At 39.1% G+C, this 23,799-nt stretch overlaps 1 protein-coding gene across 1 annotated transcript; it reads right to left on the reverse strand.

The window, feature by feature from the left end:
* Positions 1-1,713: 1,713 nt before the first annotated feature.
* LOC110836237 (uncharacterized) lies at positions 1,714-10,939 on the reverse strand. The gene is made up of 4 exons (XM_087342487.1): positions 10,818-10,939; positions 9,895-9,949; positions 7,150-7,488; positions 1,714-2,038 (listed from the first exon to the last, which is right to left on the reverse strand). Exons 1-4 carry the CDS (start codon positions 10,818-10,820, stop codon positions 2,025-2,027), a joined length of 411 nt encoding a protein of 136 aa, XP_087198613.1. The 5' UTR covers positions 10,821-10,939; the 3' UTR covers positions 1,714-2,024.
* Between the last annotated feature and the right edge of the window lie 12,860 nt (positions 10,940-23,799).

Raw genomic sequence — 23,799 nt, forward strand, 5'->3', positions numbered from 1 at the left:
ACTTCAATTCGTGGTTGGGGAAATTATAACTCATTGCCAGCAGCAGATAAGAATCAATTAAATTCCTCAGAATTGTTTCTGAAACTTGGCCATTCTTCTGGGAGGATGAAACTAGTTTTGTTCTGCTCCTGCGATCGAAGTTCCTAGCAGTATTACGAGACAACAGACGTTGCTAGGGTGGAATTCTTTCTATAAGCGAATTCAGTCACTGCATGTCTGTGTAGGCTAATTCGGGGTTGTGGGAACAGGATGGCATGAGGCACATTAAGAGCTAATTACAAGAGAGCGCTGAGCTATTCAATCGTCAGTCTGGGCTGCAGGGGCCCGGGGGGGGGGGGGGGGTTGGAAGCGTTCTGTAATCTGTTTAATTAGTCGACGCAATGATTACAAGGAATGAATAAATACTTATCCCACGAACCTTGCACGCCGTGTTCTGTGTCTTGAACTTCACAGTACTGCCACCAACGGAAATGATCTTCGCTATTTCAGATTCACAAGATGAGGTCTTGTATTTTATTAGAAGCAGACTTTGAAATTCGCATGGAAAATCTTTGTGCAGAAATACTCTGGTCTTCGCCATATTCCTTTTCTTTTACGCACCCCGAGATATTGTGGTAATTAGGGTGGTAGAATTCTTTACCCTTTGTAAATTTCTCGTACAAAAAAAATGTCGTTAGAAGATGTAATTAAAGTCTGTAGTCATGCTCGGAAGCTAACTCGATATTACGAGTCCATTTGTGATTTAATTGCTTGAAATTATTTTAGAATAACTGGGATGATTTAAGGTCACTTTTTGTGAACACAAAAAAATCTGTATTCTTTAGTAAGTTAAAACGTTTAATTGCCCGGGTCTCCACTGTAATTATATGCTTTTACAAGAACTGTGCCAAAATTTAATTTTTAAAGTTTATCTTGAATATTTTAAATATTCGCTATTTGTATAAGTTTAAGTCTGAAATCCCGCTAGAGCGGAAGGTTACCTAACGCAGAGATATTCTTGAGAACCTGATAGTAGCTCAGCTTGTCGAGGAACTATCTTTTATGGAACTCCACGATCATCACCGTATTCACAGTAGGTCGTCTTCAGCTGCCCTATCCTGAGCCAGATTAATCCACCCCATACCTTACCAATCCCACTCATTAAAGACTATTTTAATATTATCCTTCCTTATACTTCAGTTTGTCCCTTCAGTTGTTTTTACAAATTCTGTATGCAGTTTCTATTATCTTTGTTGCGCGCGCACCATCGTCTTTGACAAAAAAATTATAAAAGACTTATAATGGGCTTTATGTGCAATTGAGGTCAATAGATGTCACTTCTAGTGATGATTCTTCTGAGTTTTCTAAAACGGTTCATCAAGAGAGGATCATAAAAATGTCGTAACTTTCTTGTTGGTTCTTGCGGCGTAAAATCTGGTAGAACTTTACCGATGTTTCAAAGATATCTGCTGTCTCCATCATCGGGGCGATGAGGCAGCAATTACTTCTGAAACGTCGGTAAACTCCTGCCAGATATCACGACGCATTAACCCAGAATACAGCCGTTTTTTCACTAGCCTCCGTGGGAACATAAAATCTGACGTTGGTAATGTTCGTCCGGTTGCAGCCTGGCATCGTCAGATTCCCGGAGGATTGATAATGTTTCAGGCCAAATAATTTCTCTTGCATGTCGGATGAATGGTTGGGATTTGATAGAATAACATTATATCTATATTTTATATTAAAATATTTATTATTCACATCACAATAATATAAAATTATTTGCAAATACATAAAATATAATGTCGTTTATACTTTTCAAAATAAAGTGGATTTTATTTTTTGAGGTTAGGTGCGTGGGAAGGGAGGCGATAAACATCAGGCCTACTTAAGTAATTCGTATTGCATCTGTCTCTTGTTTCTGACACTGTTTCCCGATGATGTAAGTCTTTGATTTTTCGCCTTGTGCTTCTGATACGTTGACAATTTGGTGCGATATAAAAACCTTGGTGCTGTGTTAAAGCTTTCTTGAAGACGTAGGGTTATTACCACCAGCCACCTGAAATACAGCACAGTACAATGTATAAACTGCGCTCTCTATCATGGGTAAGAGAACCTTCAGAGCAAGGGATATCTACGAACTTTATTGAAGGCTTTGTAAAGACACGGGCCGGATGCTACCGAGTGAACACAAATCAGATAGTGCTGTTCACAATAACTCTTTTCACTGAGCACATAACACTGATGATAGAGGCAGCAAGTACCTCTGAAACTTTGTTAAATTTCTACAAAACTACAACACACAACACACTAGAAAATAATTATATTTAAAGCTATAACTATTTGTTTCCATATAATAAAATTCACGACCAATTTAGTTATATTTACAAGTATAGTATTGCAAGTTGATTATTTTGTAAGATTCATTGCAGTTGACGTTCAGTTTACTTATAAATGGTTACCAGCATTTCGGAGTAAAATGCTGCTTCTATCTTCAGGGCTGAAGATAAACGCAGTATTTTCTTCCGAAATGTTAGTATCTACGTTTAATTCAACACGGTGTTGCTACGTAGACGATCAAAATTTGTCTTTACCGCTGCGAGAAAGTTAAATCTCATACAGTGGCTTATCTCACTTCGTAGCTACGCTGAATGGCTTGATACAAAGTGATGAGCTGGAAGGAACACAGAATCTTGAAATAATTTGTTGTGCTGATTTATTTTTTGCTATCGTGTCCGAATATTAAATTTTCGTGTCTGATGCGCTGATTAACTTGTACATTGCGTGAGTGTTTTTGATGGATCTGCCACTGACGAATACATGCAAGCCACCTCGAAAAATGAAGAGAACTTTCCAGGTGTTGGAGTTTTAAACAAAATGTTGCAAGTTCAAAATATAGTCTGAGTAGCAGATGTCAGAAATTGTATTCTTCAGATACGTCTTCAGTTGCCAGCTTTTTAAAGAAATAGTCACTTAGTAATTTGTGCGATCCTTAAATAGAGCCTTATCCAGTTATCCACTTCTGAATGTATTAAAATTACTCGCCACATTTTATAACGCAATGTGGACGAAAAGGTGCCTGTAATTTAAAAGCCATTTGTGTTAAATGCAGGACGATTTTCTCATTACACACACATTGTGTGACTTTTTGCAATGTATATGTTTAAATTAAAATTTTTATAGCAGAAATGCAGTCCTGTAACGCGTAATGTAATTTCCTGTAAAACTGTCGCATGATAGCATCCGCATTTAGTAACATGCGTGAAGTCTGTCTCTACTCGTTTTATCCCTACGAACCACGTGAAATATTTAGTATATTCACAGAGGTTCTGTCTCCTAGTCTGCTTCATCATTTGCGCGCATTCAAACGGTACTGCTGTAGGACTGACCAGGGCGACATCTGTTTCGAAACCGCCAAACGCAGAGTCCCCCTGTCGGCCAGCTGTTTCATGGTGTATGTTTGAATTCCCAGGGATCAGTTTCGATTTTCAACCGGGTTATTATTATTTATCCTGACTCAGGCGTTTCGAGGTCTTCCTCAGTTCCTCCAAGGAAATTCCAATATGGTACATTCAAATAGATCATCACAATTTCGATCCAAACTCATAGTTAAACCATTCGACATATTCTCTTCTTTGTTGGCATAATTTGTTTGAAATAGCACGCAAAAATAAAGTAAGAATCGATAAATAATTGTCGAGACATTGTTCCCCCTATGCCTCGAAAAAATAAGAATAATGTTCTTGAAAATAAATTTACTCTCAGTTCAGTTTATGAATCTGTCAGATAATTTATTTTCTCATTCTTTACAGAGTGTTATAATTTTACTTCTTTATTATTAAATTATAAATCGTTTTTCATAACAACTTTCCTTCACAGTGGCAGGATAAAATAACTTATAATTCGTGAAAATAATTTTGCCTTGGTTTTCTGTTTTCTTTTGTGAACGTCGTTTCTAAAGGAATTCTAATTAATTTGTCTGCTTCCGAGAATTCGAGTCCACTTTTTAATGTTGATTTAAACGATGGTATGTGAAAGGTCTAAAAAAAAGTTTTAAAAAACGTTCTAAAATAATATGTTTGTGTGATTCGAGAGGAAGGAAGCTCTACAAATAATCGGTATTTTTTATTGTGACTTCAGTTGAACATTGTCGAGAGTTTGAACATTCTAAATATTCATATCTGACTACGACTGTTGACTGATTTTAACGGTTTAATTTCAGATTAAATTTAAGAAGCGATTACAAAATTTATAATGACGGTTACTAGGCAAAAGAAGTGATCCTCTCATCTAAATCGCACGTGCGTCTTCAAAGCGATCTCTGCCCCTTCACGCGTCGTAGCTAAAATTTTTCAGGCACGCTTAATCTCCTGTCTATTCCCCGTCTTTCTTGATTTGGTCACCCCTTTCTTATTATAATTCATAATCTCATTATCGTTGTCTTAGCAAACACTGTTGGGTATTGGTATATTTGATATGTGCGACGTTTTGGGAGTTGGCTGTTCCCAAGACAACTCCCGAAACGTCGTGCATATCAAGTAGACCTCAGACAATGGACAATATAGCGCTCCTTTTGCGACTTATTGTCACGAACCTTTGGAGAATCACAAGAAATTGTGTATTTTAAATACAGGTATTGATGATCATGCCCAGATTTTGTAGGTTCTTCCGTGTGGAAACCGACGTTTCGGAAGAAAAACTCTGAATATTGAGTCAGTATATTCATCCGAAACGTTTGTGTCTACTTACAGGTTCACATGACGTTCCTACCCATAAGACCAACGCTGAGAACATCATTACACCAAAAGCTTGACAGATTATTATTAAGAAAAAACATTGCTTTAATTTATGCTGTTATTAATTCATTACTCTTACTTAACGCTCATGCACATAAATTTTGGATTATTCTATAAAATTACAAGTGAAATGTGTATTAAGATGCTTTAACTGGTTCCTCTAGTGGGATCTTGTGCCTACGCAGACAAATAAAGTTCTTTGTTATCTAAGCGGTAACAGTTTTTCATCGAAGACTGTACACATTTTATTGTTAAAGCTGTTAACATTTTATCTGATTTTCTTTTGTTTTTCAGGACATGTTGTCAAGCAGCTTCAGAGAAACTCGGTGTAAGGTAAGAGATGACATCAGTATTTTTTTCACTGTTCTTTTATTTTTATTTTAATGCAAGCGACAGACTGTAGGAACGTTTATTAAGTGTCGGAACAGTGCTACCATCTACATTTATACCAACGTGCTAAATACATTGTACCTTGGAGGTAAATGTCACACTGTTAAATGGGGTTACACCCAAGTACAATTAAAACTCCGCGGTGTTCTGCAGACAACGTGGTCTCATTTCGTTAATACTGTACGATATTACTTTCAAGTAAAATGATGGAGACGTTTAAATTTTCAGTTTTGTTGGATTTTGAATTCTCCTTTTGCTGATTCGAAATAGACTTGGTGACTATGAAAATGTTAATTTTGTTTTCAGTTTCGTGTTTAAAAGCCAAACATTTTACCGCTTTAAGGTTTTATGTTCTCAACTAGGCGAGTGTGACGTTGAATTTCTTTGGGAAGTTTCACCTTTAATCTGGTAGACGTCTACCGCCCCGATGATGGAGGCAGTAAGCACATGCGAAACGTCGGTAAACTTCTACCAGATTAAAGGTTAAACATCCCAGAAGACATCAGATTTCTATCTGTTTATATTTTTAAATAAAATGTGTAGAAATGTTTGGAGTCCGATAAGAACTTAGATTATTAACCCTTTTGGAATCCTCGATGTGTATTTTTCACCTACGCGAAATATATTTGAGAGTTAACGATAAACATACAAATCATTGTTTTTTATATTCGACACTTTAGTGGTAGAAAAATAATGTTATTTTGTCTGTTTCTGAACTTTGTGATATTTTATGCTTTATTTCGGATATTTTATTAGCTGAGTACATAAACTGTTCTAAGTGATTTTTGGAATTGTAAGTTTCATAATTTCCTCACGCTTTGCTGTTATTCGCTACGCGACAAATGTTGCATATCGGTCGTGCGTAGTTGATGACGAATTAAGAGATTATTCATGAATCGAGGTGTGAAGTGAAGTGTGGTTTATGTCTGGATTCACACGTCCACTCACGAAACGTGACACTTGATTTCTCAAGAACCATTTCACTCAATAGTGAATAGTTACTTACAAGTGATTCGATTATTCTATTTAACGAAATCGATTCATTTTTCTTTGTGTCTCGATTGATTCGTTTAGCCCGTCCTAAATGTAAACTATGAATAATTGAGTAGTTGCATGTATGCTCTGAAGAGGCGCTGCTTGATTATAAATTGGCTTCCAGAGTATGTGGGAAATTTAATCACCGCTTTAACCTCTGGACACGAGCGTAACAATTTGTTTTATTAGATGTATGCGTTTTAACAATAGTGGTTACTATTGATTTCAGTTATTGGCTTTATATGGAGAGAAGAACTTCGTGGTTTAACAGTGGCTATATTCTCCTAACCTCACTTTGTTCCATCAATACGCAATTAATATTGAATATCGTACAAGGAAGCAAAAAGGTTTAAGCGTATAAATTGTATCAAGTAATTTCTATGCAGCTATGAGAGGAATGTGTACTTGTTTGCAAAATGCTTGACCCGTCATCTCCTAGGCAACCAAACCATGGACTAATGAAGGTAGCGACGTGCTAGTAATTACACCCGGGATTCATACAATGGAACAGACAAGCTGTTCCAGTCTGGACAAACACAAAGGGAAGCAGGGGCTTCAACTGACAGAGGTTTTCATTTCAAGAGAATTTGACATTTTCATTTACATTCGTTGCGTTTCCCTTGCTGTTACGAAGTGAATGCAATTGTCATACAGGGACGAAAAAGTTCTGAAAAAATAACAGAGATGTTTGGAAAATAATTATGTAACTCTACCCTTCACTGTTTCACAACAGAAGAATCTCTCCCCTGCATTTAATATGTGTTATTCTGACAGAACGAAAATAAATTATAAATTTTCGCCTTATTAGGTAAAACACTTTGAGGGAAATATTTTAAATATCTTGAGAAAAGCATTTTAACTCCCCCCTCCCAAAAAACATATTTAAACATATTTATCAAAGGAAAATAAGCACCGAAGACAATTTGTAACAAAGAATATAATTCCTTACCTCCGCCACCGCCTTTCCATCCGCCGCCTCCACCGAAACTGCCTCCATAACCGCCACCCCCACTCCATCCACCTCCTCCACTCTTAAATCCGCCTCCACCTCCATAACCACCGCCTCCGCCAGATGAGATAATCTTGTAAATTATCACTTTGCCACCACTACCGCCGCCTCCATATCCGCCCCCACCACTATAGCCGCCCCCGCCGAATCCCCCTTTCCATCCGCCTCCACCACTGTAGCCGCCCCCGCCGAAGCCCCCTTTCCATCCGCCTCCACCGCCTCCATATCCGCCGCCGCCGCCCCCACCAAATGAACCTCCATAGCCGCCTCCACTAAAACCTGAAATGACAGAAAAATGGCAGGTTTTTTTTTGCAGTAACCATGGAAACAGGAACGCTTAGTAGGACAATTCATAAACATTTGGTGATGGACGTGTGACCTCCTACCTAGTGGCATGAGTCGTAATGAAATTCTTTGCCTCCCATTTTGCACCATTAATTATTAAATTTAAAATTTAATAATATCATTATTTTATCCCCGCTCATTTGCATTTGGAGTTCGCAGAAAACCACTACACTCCAAAACATTTTAATTCCAAATTTTAATGTTACTTTGTGGACAAAGCAGTTTGCTCGGTAAACGACTGCATTTTTTCTATATATTAATTGTATAATTTTAAATTTAATTAAAATTGAAGTTACATTTAACCCGGTGAAACGTTGGACCAGTTCATTCCCCGACACGTACAGATTTCATGAGGATAAAATTTGAACTTTGCACTCAATGTTGAAGCATGCATTTGTTACTAATTGAAAATTACTGTATTGATAAACCCATTACAGTAAAAGCAAATCAATTCAGCTTGTAATGAAACACAAAATAGTACAGTAAAAATAATGTTTATTGGAAATGGATACACATTTCAGTTTTTTTAAGTCCCAGACATAAACAAAAATAACAATTTAAGCCGTGAATTTAAACAGATCACAACGTCATATTTGTTTTCTGTTGCTAAATTATTACAGACTGCGGGAAAATAATTGGAGCATGTGTGTAATCTGTGTCATGAATAATACAAATGGATGCTGTCTGAGAACCGAGTGCTGGGGGAAGTATCTAGCCCTAAGAACAATGACGTGACAGGCGGTTGGAGAAAATTTCATTACGAACTTCATATTTTTTACTCTTTTCCTACCCCTATTTTAATGAACTAATCAAGAGTGATTACGCGGACGGGGGAATTTGATTACAAACCGTGACGCTAAGAGACCACTTAGAAGAGCTAGACATAGATGGGAGAATAATATTAAATTGATTTTAAGGAAAAGGTGTGGAAGTGTGTGGCTTAGGTTATAGGGTCACTGATGGGCCTGATGGACACAGTTGAGATAACATAAAGGCGCAGAAATTTTTGATTAGTTTGACGACTATCAGAGTTTTATTTAAAGAGGACGCTACTGAATGGAAATTTGAAATGGTGTTAAATTCCGGACGAGGGAAGGGTAAAGTCTGACCGTCGTAGAATGGAACTGTTTTAAACAGATGTCACTTGAGACATCCCTTAAGCAAGGAATACCAACTTATGATACCCTTGATAAATGGCGATCAGCTTGTGGATTCTCATAGTCAGTTGTTGTAGACAGATTGAAATATTACTTCAGTGAGTTACTTGATGTACATGCACGCAGCTGATTGATGTAGTTAAGGAACTCTGCCGGACTGTTCGACCCAGAACATACTTCACATAACAATATTTGGCAAAAGAGTATATATGATATACTTCCTGTGTATCTTATATAACATCAAGGGAAAATAAGTGCTTCAAGAAGTAGATTACTTTTTGGGAAGATGATAGTTGCTCAGATAGTTAAGATAGTCCCCGCCTTTTACGAAACCCCGAAAGTTTATCACCGTCCTCACAGTCCGTCACCGGTCTCTGTTATGAGTTACATAAATTGAATTCACACCTACAAACTCCATTTACCAAAGTTTTTTATTTATTTTTTGTCTTATCCTCTTAACTACACCTAGGTCTTCCGAGTGGTCTGTTCACGTCAGGATTTCCAACCACAGTTGCCGACATATTTCTCACTCCCACGCGTGCTACATACACTTCTCCCCTCATATTTTTTTATGATTTGATGACTATAATATTTCGTGACGTTTAGAAACTATGGAGATCCTCATTATGCATTTTTCTCCACCCTCCTGTCACTTCATTCCCCTGAGGAACAGGGACTCCCCTTAGTACCCGGTCCTGAAACACCCTTAGCATAAACGAAAATTGCGGGTTAAAAATTCATAATTTATGGTGTAAGTTAGGTGTGTTAGACATTTTTGGGTCAGTTTACAAACTTCTTTTCTTTTATTAGCCGACTATAGAACTTACAAGTGTCTGGATATTGTTCGTTTATCTCAGAACGTTGTTTTTTTTATAATTACTGGGTCACTCAAAATTAATTACTGGTCCATGATACCTATTTTGATGACAAATGGTCAAAGATTTTTTTTACATTTATTAAGTTGGAATACTACTACATTATCGCTCTTTTACAAAGGCAAGGGAAATGTTCAAGTTCAGCTAGTTTATTTTTGATACGTGGTTTATGATTTGAGAGACGTACTTGCTTTTCACAAAGCGGCTGACACGAACAGGTATTTTGTCCTTGCAACTTAACTTTCTTTGGTGGAGGTTAAAAGGGTTGAAGGTAGAGATTTACTTCTGTTGTGTTAAGTGTGACTTACCGCAGAAAACTTGGCCGAGCGTCACTGTCAGTAACAGCATCACCACGTAGAGACCCTGTGGCAAGAAAAGTAACCGTGAGTGTACAGTGGTGCTAGGTTGTGTTGACGACTTGCCTGCACCTGAGGAGAGGGAAGGCGAGAGTGGTGGGGGTTAAGTACGACAATAAGCTGTGATGTCAGGAGGTTAGGTTGGTGGTAGCACCGCTCAGGTTCTGTCGGGATATATTAACCAACAATTAGCAGCTGATCTGTTATTGGTGGGATTTCAGGATTTAAGCAACTTAAAATATATTAAGAAGAAATACACTGTATGAACAACAAAGACACTTAAATGTAAGTGGAATATGTAAAATAGCAATAACTGACAACACAGTTCTACAGAAGCTGATAATCGCACAGCTTCTCAAGAACTTTCCCGTACGTTATGGAAACCGAATATTTATTACCGTGTTCACAAAAGCCCTATGCCTGTTCTTATCCTATACCAGATGATCCCAGTCCACACCCATCCTATTTTCGTAAGATCCATCTTAGTATTATCCTCCCATCTACCCTATTTTTTCAACTGGTGTCTTCCCTACAGGCTTCTCAGCTAATTTTTTGTAATAATTTCCTTGTGAGTGCTACATCCTCTGCCCATCTCAATATCCTAGGTTTGATCATCAAAATCAGAACGACTCGCTTCGAAATTACATACACAGCAAATTAGAATATAATTTTACTGTTTCATTTCCACTACGACAATTTCTATATCCGATTTTGCGTTTCAAAGTTATTGTTCGTTTCCCAAATTCCTGCCACTTGTCCGACAACAAGACAAAAAAAACGAGAGGTATTTGACGCGTGCGGCTTGCCAGGGTCCCTGCGTCTGACCTGTGAACACCTTCCTGTCTAATCCTTGCGAGTTGCGTGCAGATACGTACCATGATGGCGCTTCGTGTTGTCTGGTCGCTTCTTCGTGTCTGAGTGCTTTTATATACGCGATGAAACTGCGTAATTCTCGGCCTTTTGGTTGACCAACAGAAAGGTGAACGTGTGGGGCGGAGAAAGCAATCTGCGATAGTAAATGAGAATAAGCAGGGGGAAGGGGGGGGGGAGAAGGAACAGAGAGACAGAGGAACAATGTCTCAATGAAAAGTGAATGTATCTCCTTGGTTCTAGACCGTTGACCTGTACCCAGCAAGTGATGTTGCATCTGAGTCTCGCTTGACGAGACGATGGCCTACATCAGTTCTGCTTGACCTGTGGAACAACTTCACTTGCTTCACAGCCAATAAGCCCCATTAATTTTAAGAGCTTCTGCGCTTCCAGAAGTTGTGGGAAAAGCGACCTAACGCACTCCCAACGAGTTCCTACCTACGTCTTTTTGTTACGGTTAAAATTTGACCCGGAATTCTTATAGCTTCTCGATGTATACTTTGGCTAAGAACTCGTCTTGCCAAGTGTGTACGTGTATGCGGAGAGTGCCTCGAGAAAACTTAAAAATGAAACGGGCAAGACGATTTATTGACACGTTATGTAGGGTTATATTCGAACCGCGGTCATGAGGTTATGTTTTTCCTGTACATGAATGTATAGTAGCATCCAGTGGGCTCAACTTAAAATAAAAGAAAACTTTTAAGGAAGTTAGGCTTCCAACAAAGTTCTCTGGGAAAATAATGTGTGGAGGTACTTCAGTCATTAACTCAGCATACTCAACATGACAGCATTAAAGTGCTGTACCGTGGGTTTCTGCCCGTGAAATTGAGGCTTAGTTCAGATATCAAAAGTTGGCTACCGTTACTGGGCGACTCACTGAAATAGCAGTGAAATCGCCCCGAAAAGACATTTTTTGCCCCTGAAGATCACGTGACGAACCGAAGAACTTCAGACTCAAGGTGCAGACCGAACGAAGCATTTTTATGTTTGTGGTGTTTATCAGCCTCAGTCCTTCAGAAATCAACGTTCAAAACATTAAAATCAATGCTTCGTAAAGATGCCCAGTAACGTAAGTTACTTTTCCGGATTTCCACAGTTTTTCCAACCGTATTTTCCACAACGTTTACTGTTTTCACTTACATAATGGCCACTTTCATCAACGATAAATAATCTTGGCACCTGAAACAGCGTGAATAAACAGGTAAGCGTTGCATTATCAGTTCTTTAAGGAAATCCACTGTTTTAAGTTTCCTCTTTCCGTGAATTCATAAATTCAATTTGTAACAGTAATAATTCAAAAATGTCTTCGAAATGTCAACAGAAAAAGTAAACTGAAATTTTCGGTATAATGATCGCCATATGTGCTTCGTATCTTGAAGTCTGTACTTCTAACCTCGGATGGCAGGCGAGATTTCTCTTAATTATGTGACTTAGTTCAAGAAAATGTCTAAATATTTTAAAACAGGCAAATATCACTATTTTGTTTTTTATTCTTCTGTTGTGATGAGGTGAAAGTGTATCTATGGAACAGCTACCGCTATTTAGACCCTTTGTCCAACCCCCCACCCCACCCCACCCCACATGATACATACATGCATGAATATTTAGCAGAGCTGAAAAATGAGAGGAATCGGTGCCCTTTTGTCCACTATAAGTTCCATTTTGAATGAGATTGTCTCGAATCCTGACCTCTGCAACGAAAGAGCAGGCGGCTAACCGCCTGAGCTATTGCACGACCTACGTAGTCCTAATTCACAGATTTAAAATACGATATTTTACGCAGATTTTAAAATAAAGCGCTTAAAAATAATCATATTTCCGGTAAACAAAATGCTGAGAAGGAAAAAAATGCTCTTGGCACATTCGTCCATCATCTCCCTTCAAATGTCATGGTCAACAAGTTCGAAGGATACTCAATTACGTCTTTTTTTAACCTTGAAATCTTCGTTTAAGTACGTAAAATAACTGTAAAATGTTTTGATTCGTTCTGAAGGCTCCTGGATCTCAGCGTCCCAAGATTTCATCCTCATCTCGTAAAGAAACAACAAAAACTATGGCGAGTTTTCGGGTTCTCACGGCGACATCTTTTGAAGACGACTGTCTTATCGGATGTTGCGCCGTGTTGTCTGATAGAAGTTTACCGACGTTTCAGACGTCCTTGCTGCCTCTGTCAACAGGACAGTCGTCAGCAAGCATGTCTGAAACGTCGGTAAACCACTACTAGACTACGTGGCTTAATATTCCAGAAGACGGCCAGCTTGAAATTGTGGATATGTTCTTCATGTATTCAAGCATCATTTCGGTTGGTTGGACTTCATGTGCCGATTGAAAGATATATAAGTCGCCCGTTTATCTGTTGCGTATCTAGATGTAGATTGCCAAGTATTTTTTTAATTCTCTTGTAATTTAATGTGCGTTAGAACCTTTTCGTTCTAAAGCTTTTTATAGCCGTAAATATAACTGATGAATTAATTTTATTTCAAAATGGACAACATATATATATATAAGGAACTGTAACGAGGTAATGCTTGGTGGACAGTTACACGTTACATTTAATTCTGATTTAAAATGCAGGTGCTTGTTCAGTCCGATGGTACGAATTTATTTGGGAAATTTCAGTGCTGCTGAGACCACAGTGATAAATGGTTTACAGCGCAGCGTCCATGTGAAATGCTACTCCTATTTAAACTTCATGGCTTCTGGTATTCACTCTGTGTGAATTAGGACAGTGGGCTATATTAGACTTTGAAATTAATGACTGTGTTTCCACCGGTTTCATGGATGTGGACAAACTGCTTGGCGCGTGAACGACCTTTACGAGCGGCTCGTGGTTTTTTTCAGTTTTCGTTTTATAAACATTTATTATAATATTTTTAATCAAGCGATTCACTTCTTGAGGTCAGACGTGTTTTGAATGACTAGTAAAATAAACATGATTTGAGGTTTACAGGGCGGTGAGTCCGAAGATGGCTGTCTTCTGGATTGTAGCGCCGTGTGGTCTGGTAGACGTAAACCAACGTTTCAGAGGTCCTTCCTGCCTCTATCATCAGGGCGATCATGACGTCATGGCCGCTTTCTTCCACTCGTTTTGAAATTCATCATTCGCGGGCATCCCACCTTTCGACGGTGTATAAAGCACTTCATATCAAGTAGCTACATCAGGCAGTAATCAGCAATCTCTTCATGACTAAAGGAGAACACTGTGCTGTCATCTGATAATGAATTTTCCTACCCCTGTCACATAGCTTTATTCAGGCCTAGTGGTTTACAGCAATAATATGTTTCACATATTCTGATCACAGCCCCCTTACGTCCAGAAACAGTAATAAACATCGATGGTGTATTTTTTATATGCTGCCTCATTTGAATGGAGCGGTTTGAGGTTTTCTGTTTTGATGTGACGTTCCTCTAAAGTTGGAGTTTGCAACTTAATTAGTGTCTGGTAATTTTATTAATTTCCCTCTGTACGTTTCGAGATCAAACAGATTCCATATGAAGCATAGATGTGTATTTTTTTTAATAACAGACGAATTGGTAGCTGGTTGCTCTGCTCTGATGTAGAATTAGTGATAGTTACAAACACTGCACTACTAAGTATGCTTTGTAACAGTAAACAGATAATGCCATGTATCCTACGTGTTTTGTGAACGAAATGATAAAAGGGTATTCTTCTAACACCAATGCTTTGTCAATCTAGATTACTACGCCATACTAATATAATATATTTCTAGCCATGTTTTAAATTAACGAACGCAGAAACAGGCAGACATACGAACTCATTCAGTATTTTCCAACAGTGTACTAATTAAAATTAATTAAATTTTACTAAATTAGATATACATTGTCGTATATATTACGAAATAGATTAACAATGTTCTGAAGCAAACTCGATAAGATAAAAGATAAATATGTTAATACTTATTAATCATTTGAAACACATAACACTAAAAAATTCATTTGCTATCTTGAAGAATACACAAAACTTCTCCATGACAACGATCAGTTGGTTAATTCTGTTAAAGAAAATAATCTCTGATTGTTCCGATAATAATACGGAACCAATAAATACGAAATATAAAATTTGGTCTGAAATGGGTCTTATCCAATCCACCCATCACATTAGGCTTTGTATTTTAATCTTCTGATACAAGCAAAACTAGCACTCAAGGGGTTAAAACATTTAGACGAGTTTCGACTTCACGTGGTTAATAGGCATAAGTTTCGCTTCAGTTAAAATCCTTCCATTTGCACGTGTGGTGTATGTCTGTCTGTCTGGAAATGGTAGGTTCTGAATCAATGGAGCGTCATAATATTGATGAAAATCCTGAACAAGATCAGTCATCTGTAAACCATGATTGTAGTATGTGAACAGACCTGCAGGGAATCTGCTGACGTTCTGCAGTGCAGTCAGGTCAGGTCACGTATAAGTCCCACAAACCAGTGGACCGTGTACCACCTCACGTTCAGTCCCACACATAGAATTAAACACGCCAGCATGACAGACGTTCATGATCGCCCTTGGTTGCATTTGGCTTCTAGCGGTGTTAATATAAATACATAAGACTGATGCTTTTTAATTTATGACAAACGACGCTGGATAAGAGTAGTGGAAACTGAGCCAAAGTGTGCCATGTGTGCCAATTGGGTTGGCACCAAGATCGGAGACAAGAATGTACATGTTTATAGTACTCCAGTGAGGAGTATATATTTATCAAATGAAAATATCTTTGCTAATTACATACCTCATTTGCTGCGATGTCAGTTTATAAAAGTAAAGTAAAGCTGTCCCACTATACGCCATGTAGTCGCTTGGGGGGAGTGGAGGTATAGCTCCTACTCATTCTTAACCTCGGCACTAGATGGGGGTGAGTGTTTAGCAACACGCCCCGGCCGGCTTTACCCCCGGGAAAGGACCCCGGTACCCATTGGATAGGAGGCTCTGCCCCCGTCCGGGATCGAACCCCGGTCGCCCAGTCCGTAGCCAGTCACTATACCGACTGAGCTACGCCGGCTCATGATGTCAGTTTATTGCAGATACAAATTTACTCTTGTAAAGTTACAAATTTGAAGCCCAGTTATATAATGTGATACTTCTGTGTTCCCGCTGAAAGCGTTTTCTGTAGCTCGGAAAATAAGGACGATGGAAAAATGGTGCCTGGACTACAGTTGTTTGTTTTCCAAGAGATCATAAAACACGTGCCATCGCGATGCCTCAAAAGGACACCGCATTTCAGATGTCATAGTACGAAGCGAAGCGCTGATCACTAGATCGCCATGTCCTCTTGATGAAAATGGTATTCTTGAATTAATATGAAAATAACCCATCATTTTCTGTCGAAATATGTTGACGTATTTTAACGCCGGTTACTTGTCTGAACAGAGAAATAGTCGAAGGCGGAAGTGTGGTCACCCTGATAATCAACGGTCCGTGAAGACGAGGTGAAAAGGTTGCACGAATTCTAAAAGTTGCGCAACGATCAGGACCACGGACGAATATCTTCGTCCGGTAGTCTCCGCCCCGAGGATGGAGGCGACAGATAAATTCTTCCAAAACATTGACATCCACCTACCAAAAACACACCGCGGTACAGCGAAAAGGACCACAGCTAACTCTGTCATACCACGTTTGGTCGATATCGGTCAGGTAGTTCTGGCTTTCGTACTTTCGATTAGATGAGTTAACTGAAGCTGGTGTTCTTTTTAAACGGATTTAATTTGTACTCCGTCCCCTGCCTCATCCGTGGTATGAAATGCTGATGTATTTTTTTGTAGCTTTATGGTTGTAAGCCTTAAGATTAAGAGGGGTGTGGTTTTGCCCTGTTGTTTGCTTGGAGGGGTTGAAGCCACAAAAAGTGTCAGATTTGCTTCCTTTGGCATCGATCCGTGAACGTTCTAATGTGGCCCCAGACACTCCGTACTCTGGGCTGACACGTCACTAAAAGACAAACAATAGAATGTGATAGGGAAGCTGAGTAGCGAATCTGGTCGGACCTGTTCCGGAACTTTGCTCTTCACTCCGGACAAACTCTCATTATGACACTTGCATATCAATCACATTATATTGTTTTGTGCGTAAGCCAAAGTCGACTGCTTTTTCTTCAAATCGATCCTTGATTAAATTAGGTGTTATAGACGTTTATCTTCTGGATTGTAACGCGGTGTATAGGTGGATACTGACGTTTCGGAGGAACACACTGCCTCTATCTTCAGGGCTGAAGGCATTAAACAGGTTTTGCCACCAACTTCACCCATCGTATCTCCACACACTCGCAACTCATAATAGCCCTTCTACCTTTCACTAATGTAACAGTAATCGCTGACCTGTAAAAATCCTTGTTCCTTGTAATGCAATTTCCTAAACTGCTCACTTACTTCGTCCACAGGTGACTTTATTTCCTGAGTACTTTGTTTTAAAACACTTGTAATTTACATTCTTATGTGAAAGTATTAGACCTCGTCTTACAACTATTTTGTGGGTGGCATCAACACGCGGAATTATTTTCGTTGTTTCTAAAGTTTTTTTACACATCAACCCCCGTGGAAGTGTGCATTGTGGAAATGCCCGTAACACTTTTCGTACGCAGTCACTTCTGACAAACTTCAGTGTTTCTGTTGCAAATGTTTGCGTCTGTGTGTGGAAAAAGCAATAGAAGACCTCATCTAGTCTGACATACGTATTTTGGCATAATGTTGACATGATCATGAGGCAAAAATGTGATTGATTGATTGATTGGTTGATTAATCTAGAGCCAGTTAACAGCAGATAACGCGACCATGCATGATCGATATACATTATCGATTATTCATTTATTTTATGAAGCTGAATTCATGTAGCATCGGATAAGATATGGCAGAATGATGATGATGATAAAGATATGCTAAAGAAGTGGTCGTGGTTTGTTTTAAAGTAACGCTAGAGCTGCCTGAATAATTGTCCCGTCCAATAACTGAAGAATTATAGTAACACAATATCAGAAATTTGCCTGATACCATGTTTGAGAACTGTACTGGTAGCCCAAAAACACAATGGACTTCTTCTTATCAGCTAATAAGTATTAACCCTGCAATTAATGTTTGTATAGAAATCAACTTATTCATTATTTCTAATTTATCAACGAATTATCTGAAGTACTATCACGTGTAGTCATAAATATTATTCTATAAGGCCCAAAATTTCGTAATAACATTTCTATGGCAACGATTACAAGTCTAACATTTATAAATACATGGATGTATATGTCTTACGTTCTAATCTAAATCAAGACGGAGAATAATCAAGGCCTGTAACACCACTTTATGATGTACTACAGAAGAGAACGGCCATTTTTAATTTAAAGTGCAAATAATCACTGTGGTTTCAGAAACATCCTTGAAATTTATGTCTAATAGCAGTCATCTTCAGAGGATAGCAGTATGGGTTTTAACGAGTCATATTTTAAAAACGCGTGAAGGTTAGTCATTCTTTTATTAAAAGGTACTGAAGCGTGAGTCTTACACAGGTCAGAAAGAGGTCACAACGTTTGTTATTCATTTCGATCAAGTTTTCAAGACCTCGCCGAAACACTTGTACTAACGAGCGGAGGACGAAACTCGAAAAGGTTTTCAAGAACTATGACGTCATGGCTACTTCCTTCTGCCCAGAAGGCCGAAATACGCATCAAAGTCCAATCGGCTCCTGGGACGCAGTGATGTAAACTTCATAGTGTTAAAATTCCTTTCGAACTTTTTAACATCCAGCATAAACAATTGTCAAAAAATGTCTTTGTCTGCTAGAGATTCTGCCGTATTCGAACCTCTCTGTCCGTCTGCAACTGTGACAGCCTGGTGTTGCTACTTGAATCCGCTGTCTTGTCTCCGTCGTGACCATCTTGGTTAATGTTTTTGTGGCCGCTGTAGAAGGCGTGTTTGTCTGTCTATCTGTCTATCTGTCTGTCTGTACAGTGAATTCGGTGGATGTTTGGTTACGGTGATGTCACCATTGACCCTCGTCACCGTTACGAACTGAGGCTGTAATGGACTTTCACTGTTGATGGTCACGCGCGATTTGCATGTCAGCTGCTGCTCAAAAGTAACAGGGAACTTGTTGAATCTGCCAAAGTACAAGGTTATAAAACACACTTTGCGTCAATTAGAGCCCCCCGTCCTCCCTTATTCAACAGCCATGTACAAACGTTTATTAACAGGGAAATGCAATAATATTATCTGCATTGCGTTAGGTGATAGTTTCGGGTGCGCGTTTGGACGATGTCATCACGTGGGATTCCACCTCGTATGGATTCCCCACAGCGTCATCTTGCAAAGTGCTCTTTATTGTTGACAGATTTTAACAGAAATTAAAATGTTTGAAAAATTTAATGAAAATACGTTCAGCCCCTGTAGATTTTATGCCAAAAAAGAGACGCTTTTTTGTAACTTTTGGTTCCGAACGCGGACATAGGCTGATGCCTCGAACAGGATTCAATTTCGTGATCCCAATGTCAGATAGGTACAGCACTCTAGCCCCCCCCCCCCTCCTTTCCGAGCGACCTTTTTTTTAATTCTTCATTTAAATATGGCCTGTTTCTTAAGCGTTCTTTGGGCGGTGCACAAAGTAGACGCACGGGTTCCTGCGTCCGCCATGTTGGTATTAAAGTTTGTAGGACATTAAAAAAGTACGAGCGGGCTAGCCTTCAAAGCCATAACGTCCATACCAAATTAAATCAAAATCCGGCCAGGACGTCCACTTAGAGATTAGTTCTACAGAAATCGAAATGCACCTCCATTAATCTCGTGAGGAAAGGGTGACGTCATTGTGTACTAATGGATGGTTTATAATGCGGTTAGCGTAAAATACATCTAGAGTGAAATTGTTACCTTCATTTTCTTTTCCTTTCCTTTCTCTTTCTGTATTCTTCCCTTCTCTCGGTTTCTTTCTGCCAGATAAAGCTACCAGAATTCCGTAGCTGTGAATGTTACATTAACCTACATACTTTAGTTACTGTTACGTTCCGTTAAGTCTGACGGTGGACTGTATACTGTATTTCTATCTGTAACAGTTCCATAGCAACGGAGTCTTGTACAACTCGGGAGAGCAAAACCCCGAATTCTCCTCATTTCGTGCGGATATTTATTTTGTTGCTGGTCGATATAGAAGCTGGAATGAGGGCGATACTTCCTGTCTGGAGTGAGTTATGGCGGGAAGAGCAGATACATTAATAATTATAATTAATAACTTGAGAAAGGTGGCAGGGACACAGTGTAAAACTGACCTGCTATAACTTTAAGGGGTCCTCGGTACAGGAAAACCGCTTCGAAAAGGGTGTGCCGATAGGCTAGAGTATTCTTGGTAGCATTTCATTATGTATGAAGACGTTTTCATTTGTGCTGCATAAAAGACTATTTAACGTCATAATATAAAGTCACTTGTCGTGGTATATCACATGGTATAATTATTTTATCAAGTATCGGCTACCACCTTTATTTTATATTCGGGAGATCCCGGGTTGAAAAATCGGCCTGAAATCCGAGTTAACACATTTTCGTGTTTTTTCTCGGACCCCTTTATTATATAATTCACTAATCATCCTTCCATGGACACAACATAACCACTGATGTTGATACAGTTTCGTTAAATAAAGGAAGACTCACAAGCTTAAAATAAGACCGAAATTATCTGTGCCCCGAGCTAGTTTCGAACATGCAATACCTCGGTTCCAGAGATTCAAGACTTTCAAGTCTCTGTGTCTCAACGATAACTATACCTTTAATTTGATTTCATCATGTAACTCCCGGTAGTGGCTGGAGGCTCAATTGCTCTGTCCCTGACAATATATTTGAGGTCTTTGAAGTGAAATTCATCTAATACCGAGGAAGACGTTCACTCTCTGAGGGCTAATTACGTCGGGAGATGTGAGAGGCGGGCGGAGAAATGGATTACACGGTTCAGTTGCATAAGTCTGTTCTGGTAAACCACAAGGAGGGAAGAATGTGGCCATAACTGTGCAATAGCACAAAGAAACTGAGTCGCCACCCATTCACAATTCAATTCTTTAAAATCCGAGTGGTAAACATATGTACCATCTGATTTAACAGCCAACAACTGTTTCCTTTGTATTTATGTGTTACGTATGATTCTCAGTGTATTTCCTTAAACAGCGTTAACAAGTTGACATTTGTAATGGTGAAGCGCTGTGTTTTCTTTACGGCATGCACTGAATTCTTAAATTACGTATAGAATAACTTCGGCCCAAAACTCCTTAACAGAAGGACGAGCGGGCATTGCCTGGGGACCTTCTAACTATAAGATGCTCTTTCCCCCCCCCCTGAAATCGAAGTGTCTCTCACTTCTCCCCCCCCCACACCAATTTCCTCTTTCTCTCTCTCTCTCTCTTTCGGCCCCAAAAAAAAGCCCCCAAACAACATCAAATTTTCATCAGGCACCTTTCCTTCACAAAACCTTCTGTTACTAGGACGAATGGGCACTGCCTGGGAACCTTCCTAAATCTGATATAATTATGCCCCCCCCCCCGTTAAATATAATATCAATCGCTGCTTCCCTCTCTCTCTCTTCATGGGGCCACTGAGCCCCAAGTTTAGCTTACGTTGTTGGATTACGTTGGGACGATTAAAGTACATGAGGGTTGTACAACAGTCGGTCACAAGTAGCGCTTTGTTCTCGGTTTTCATAATCGTACGCATTTCTAACAAAGCTTCTCACGCAAGCTTGGGTGTGTGCGAAGTCCCACAACTGGGTTCGCATTTATTGTCCCTAACCCAGTAAAGTTTCAGGCAACCATCCACGTCGTCTCTCAGCTATTGTCTAAAACTACCTGAAACTCTTGCTATTCAACCTGGTTCTCCATCGGCCCAGAAACTTTTCCTTTCTTTAATGAACTTCTATTACCGTATTCAGATATTCCTTAATTACTCCGTACCTTTAGTTGCACGTAAATGCGGATACCATTGTGACGTCACGACTGACCGCTGCTCTCGGCCAGGAACGCGTTCTTGCCGTCCGTGCAAGAAGTGCAGCTGATATTCCAGTGTGCCAGCTGTTTCGTCATTTCATGACCTGTCCCGCCCGGTCCCCAACTGATGTGCATGTGAGCTTGATAAACACTTGTGATAAGAAGCTATGGTACAGTGATGACATGTGTAAATTGATTAATGTTTGCACACAACAGGATACAATCTACAGGATGTTTCCGTTTTAACTGCACATATTCACGCATGTAACCACAGGATGAAGATTTCTGTCTTCTGGGTTATTCAACCAACGAAAGCCATCCACGAATTTTATAATGTTTTTATCTTCAATTCGTTTTACGCAGGGCGACCAGATTTCGATTCACAACAGGGACGAGATGTTTGTGCTTTCATAGTTGAACCAGCAACTGCGAAACCGTGGCCAGATTCTGCTAGCAAAATGTGTGATATTAGGACGGAAGGGAGCATGACGAACCATCAATGACGAAACAGATGGGATGAGTTTGAAATATGTCGCACAATAAAAACGCGGACAACACAACCACTCTCTGTCACGGACGTGGAGAGTACATAATGGATTCTGATTTTGATTGGTTCATTTAATCTGACGTTGCTTAATTTAGGAATAATGAGTGCAGAGTTCCAGGCGCGTTCTGTTACTCCAACTAAATATTTCAAGGTATTACATGTAATGTGAAGTACAAAACTACGCTGGAACTAAATACTTTTTTTTCCTTTTGAAATGTATTTGCGATGACAGCTGTAATTAGATTGGATCATTTGACACAGCACATAAACTGATAATGGGATGTTATCCCTTTGAAGCCCGAATCTAGCCTAAATAATTCAATAATTCAGTCCGTACCGCGAAGAAAACACCACACTTCACCATTACAAATATCAACTGGTTAACGCTGTTCAAGGAAGTGATCGCTGTTTATTATGAGAATCACACTAAGCCCACAGACACACTGCGTAGGCATCTAAATAATATTTAAATATTCAGACCGCACCGCAAAGAAAACACTACACTTCACCGTTGCAAAGATCAACTGGTTAACGCTGTTTAACGAAATGATCGCTGTTTCCAGTTAGAATCGTACGAAACCCATGAGCACGGCTGTTACAGTCTACAGCTGAGTTTGACCATCAGTTCTGGTTTGTCCCAAAACCCGAATTGACAAACCCTGACTTTACGTAATGATAGTTTCGCAACAGTTGCATGCACTGTTCAATTAAAACAATTATTTTTCTCTCCTACTCGAGACTATTCATGCGAGACAGGTAAATACTCAGCTGTTGAACAAACCGTGCTCTGGGCATTGTTTTTTTTTTAATGTTGAAATAGGATTTAATATCTCCTGTGCCCAATTCGAAATTCAGCCTCACACCGCCAGACTTTGAACTAAAATTGGGTAGTAACAAATATATACAGCTGATAGGTACGTATTTTTATTTATTTCATAAAAAAATTAAACTGGATTAAACTTTTAACACGTTTTAACGTATTTTAAATTGCTTACATAATACCACATATTGTCACATATTAGCAGTATCTTCGTAGTTCTTACGACAGCAATAATTATTGTACGCTTTTCGTTTGTTTAATTTTTTTTACGTTTTTTTTAGATTATATCTCAGAGAAGCCTGAATATGATCGTACAATTAATCAAAACATGTGAATACATTTTATGTATATTACTATTATAATTGTGTGTTAAAACAAAAATTGTTATTGTGTGCGACTGAAAATGTATATCGTTTATTTTCGCAGATAACCCCACAGCATGATGTTATAATGTAAATTTAATTTAACATGTGCTGAAGTTGCTTTTAAATATCTCCTGTTATCTGTTCGAAACGCTGCATTACATGGCCCTGTCACAGTCAGAGGGAAATTCGCTGTCAGCTGTCGGTTGTCATAGTTCGATCTCCATAGAATTGTAATGTGAGCCGAAGAGCTGTCAACAATATGACGACCTTGAGCTAGAAGATTGTCGGGATTCTCTTTGTCATTGGTCT

This window comes from Zootermopsis nevadensis, unplaced genomic scaffold (genome assembly GCF_977971745.1).
Source record: "Zootermopsis nevadensis isolate Lab colony 2312 unplaced genomic scaffold, Znev_1.0 Znev_ptg000003l, whole genome shotgun sequence".
Taxonomy (NCBI): Eukaryota; Metazoa; Arthropoda; class Insecta; order Blattodea; family Termopsidae; genus Zootermopsis; species Zootermopsis nevadensis.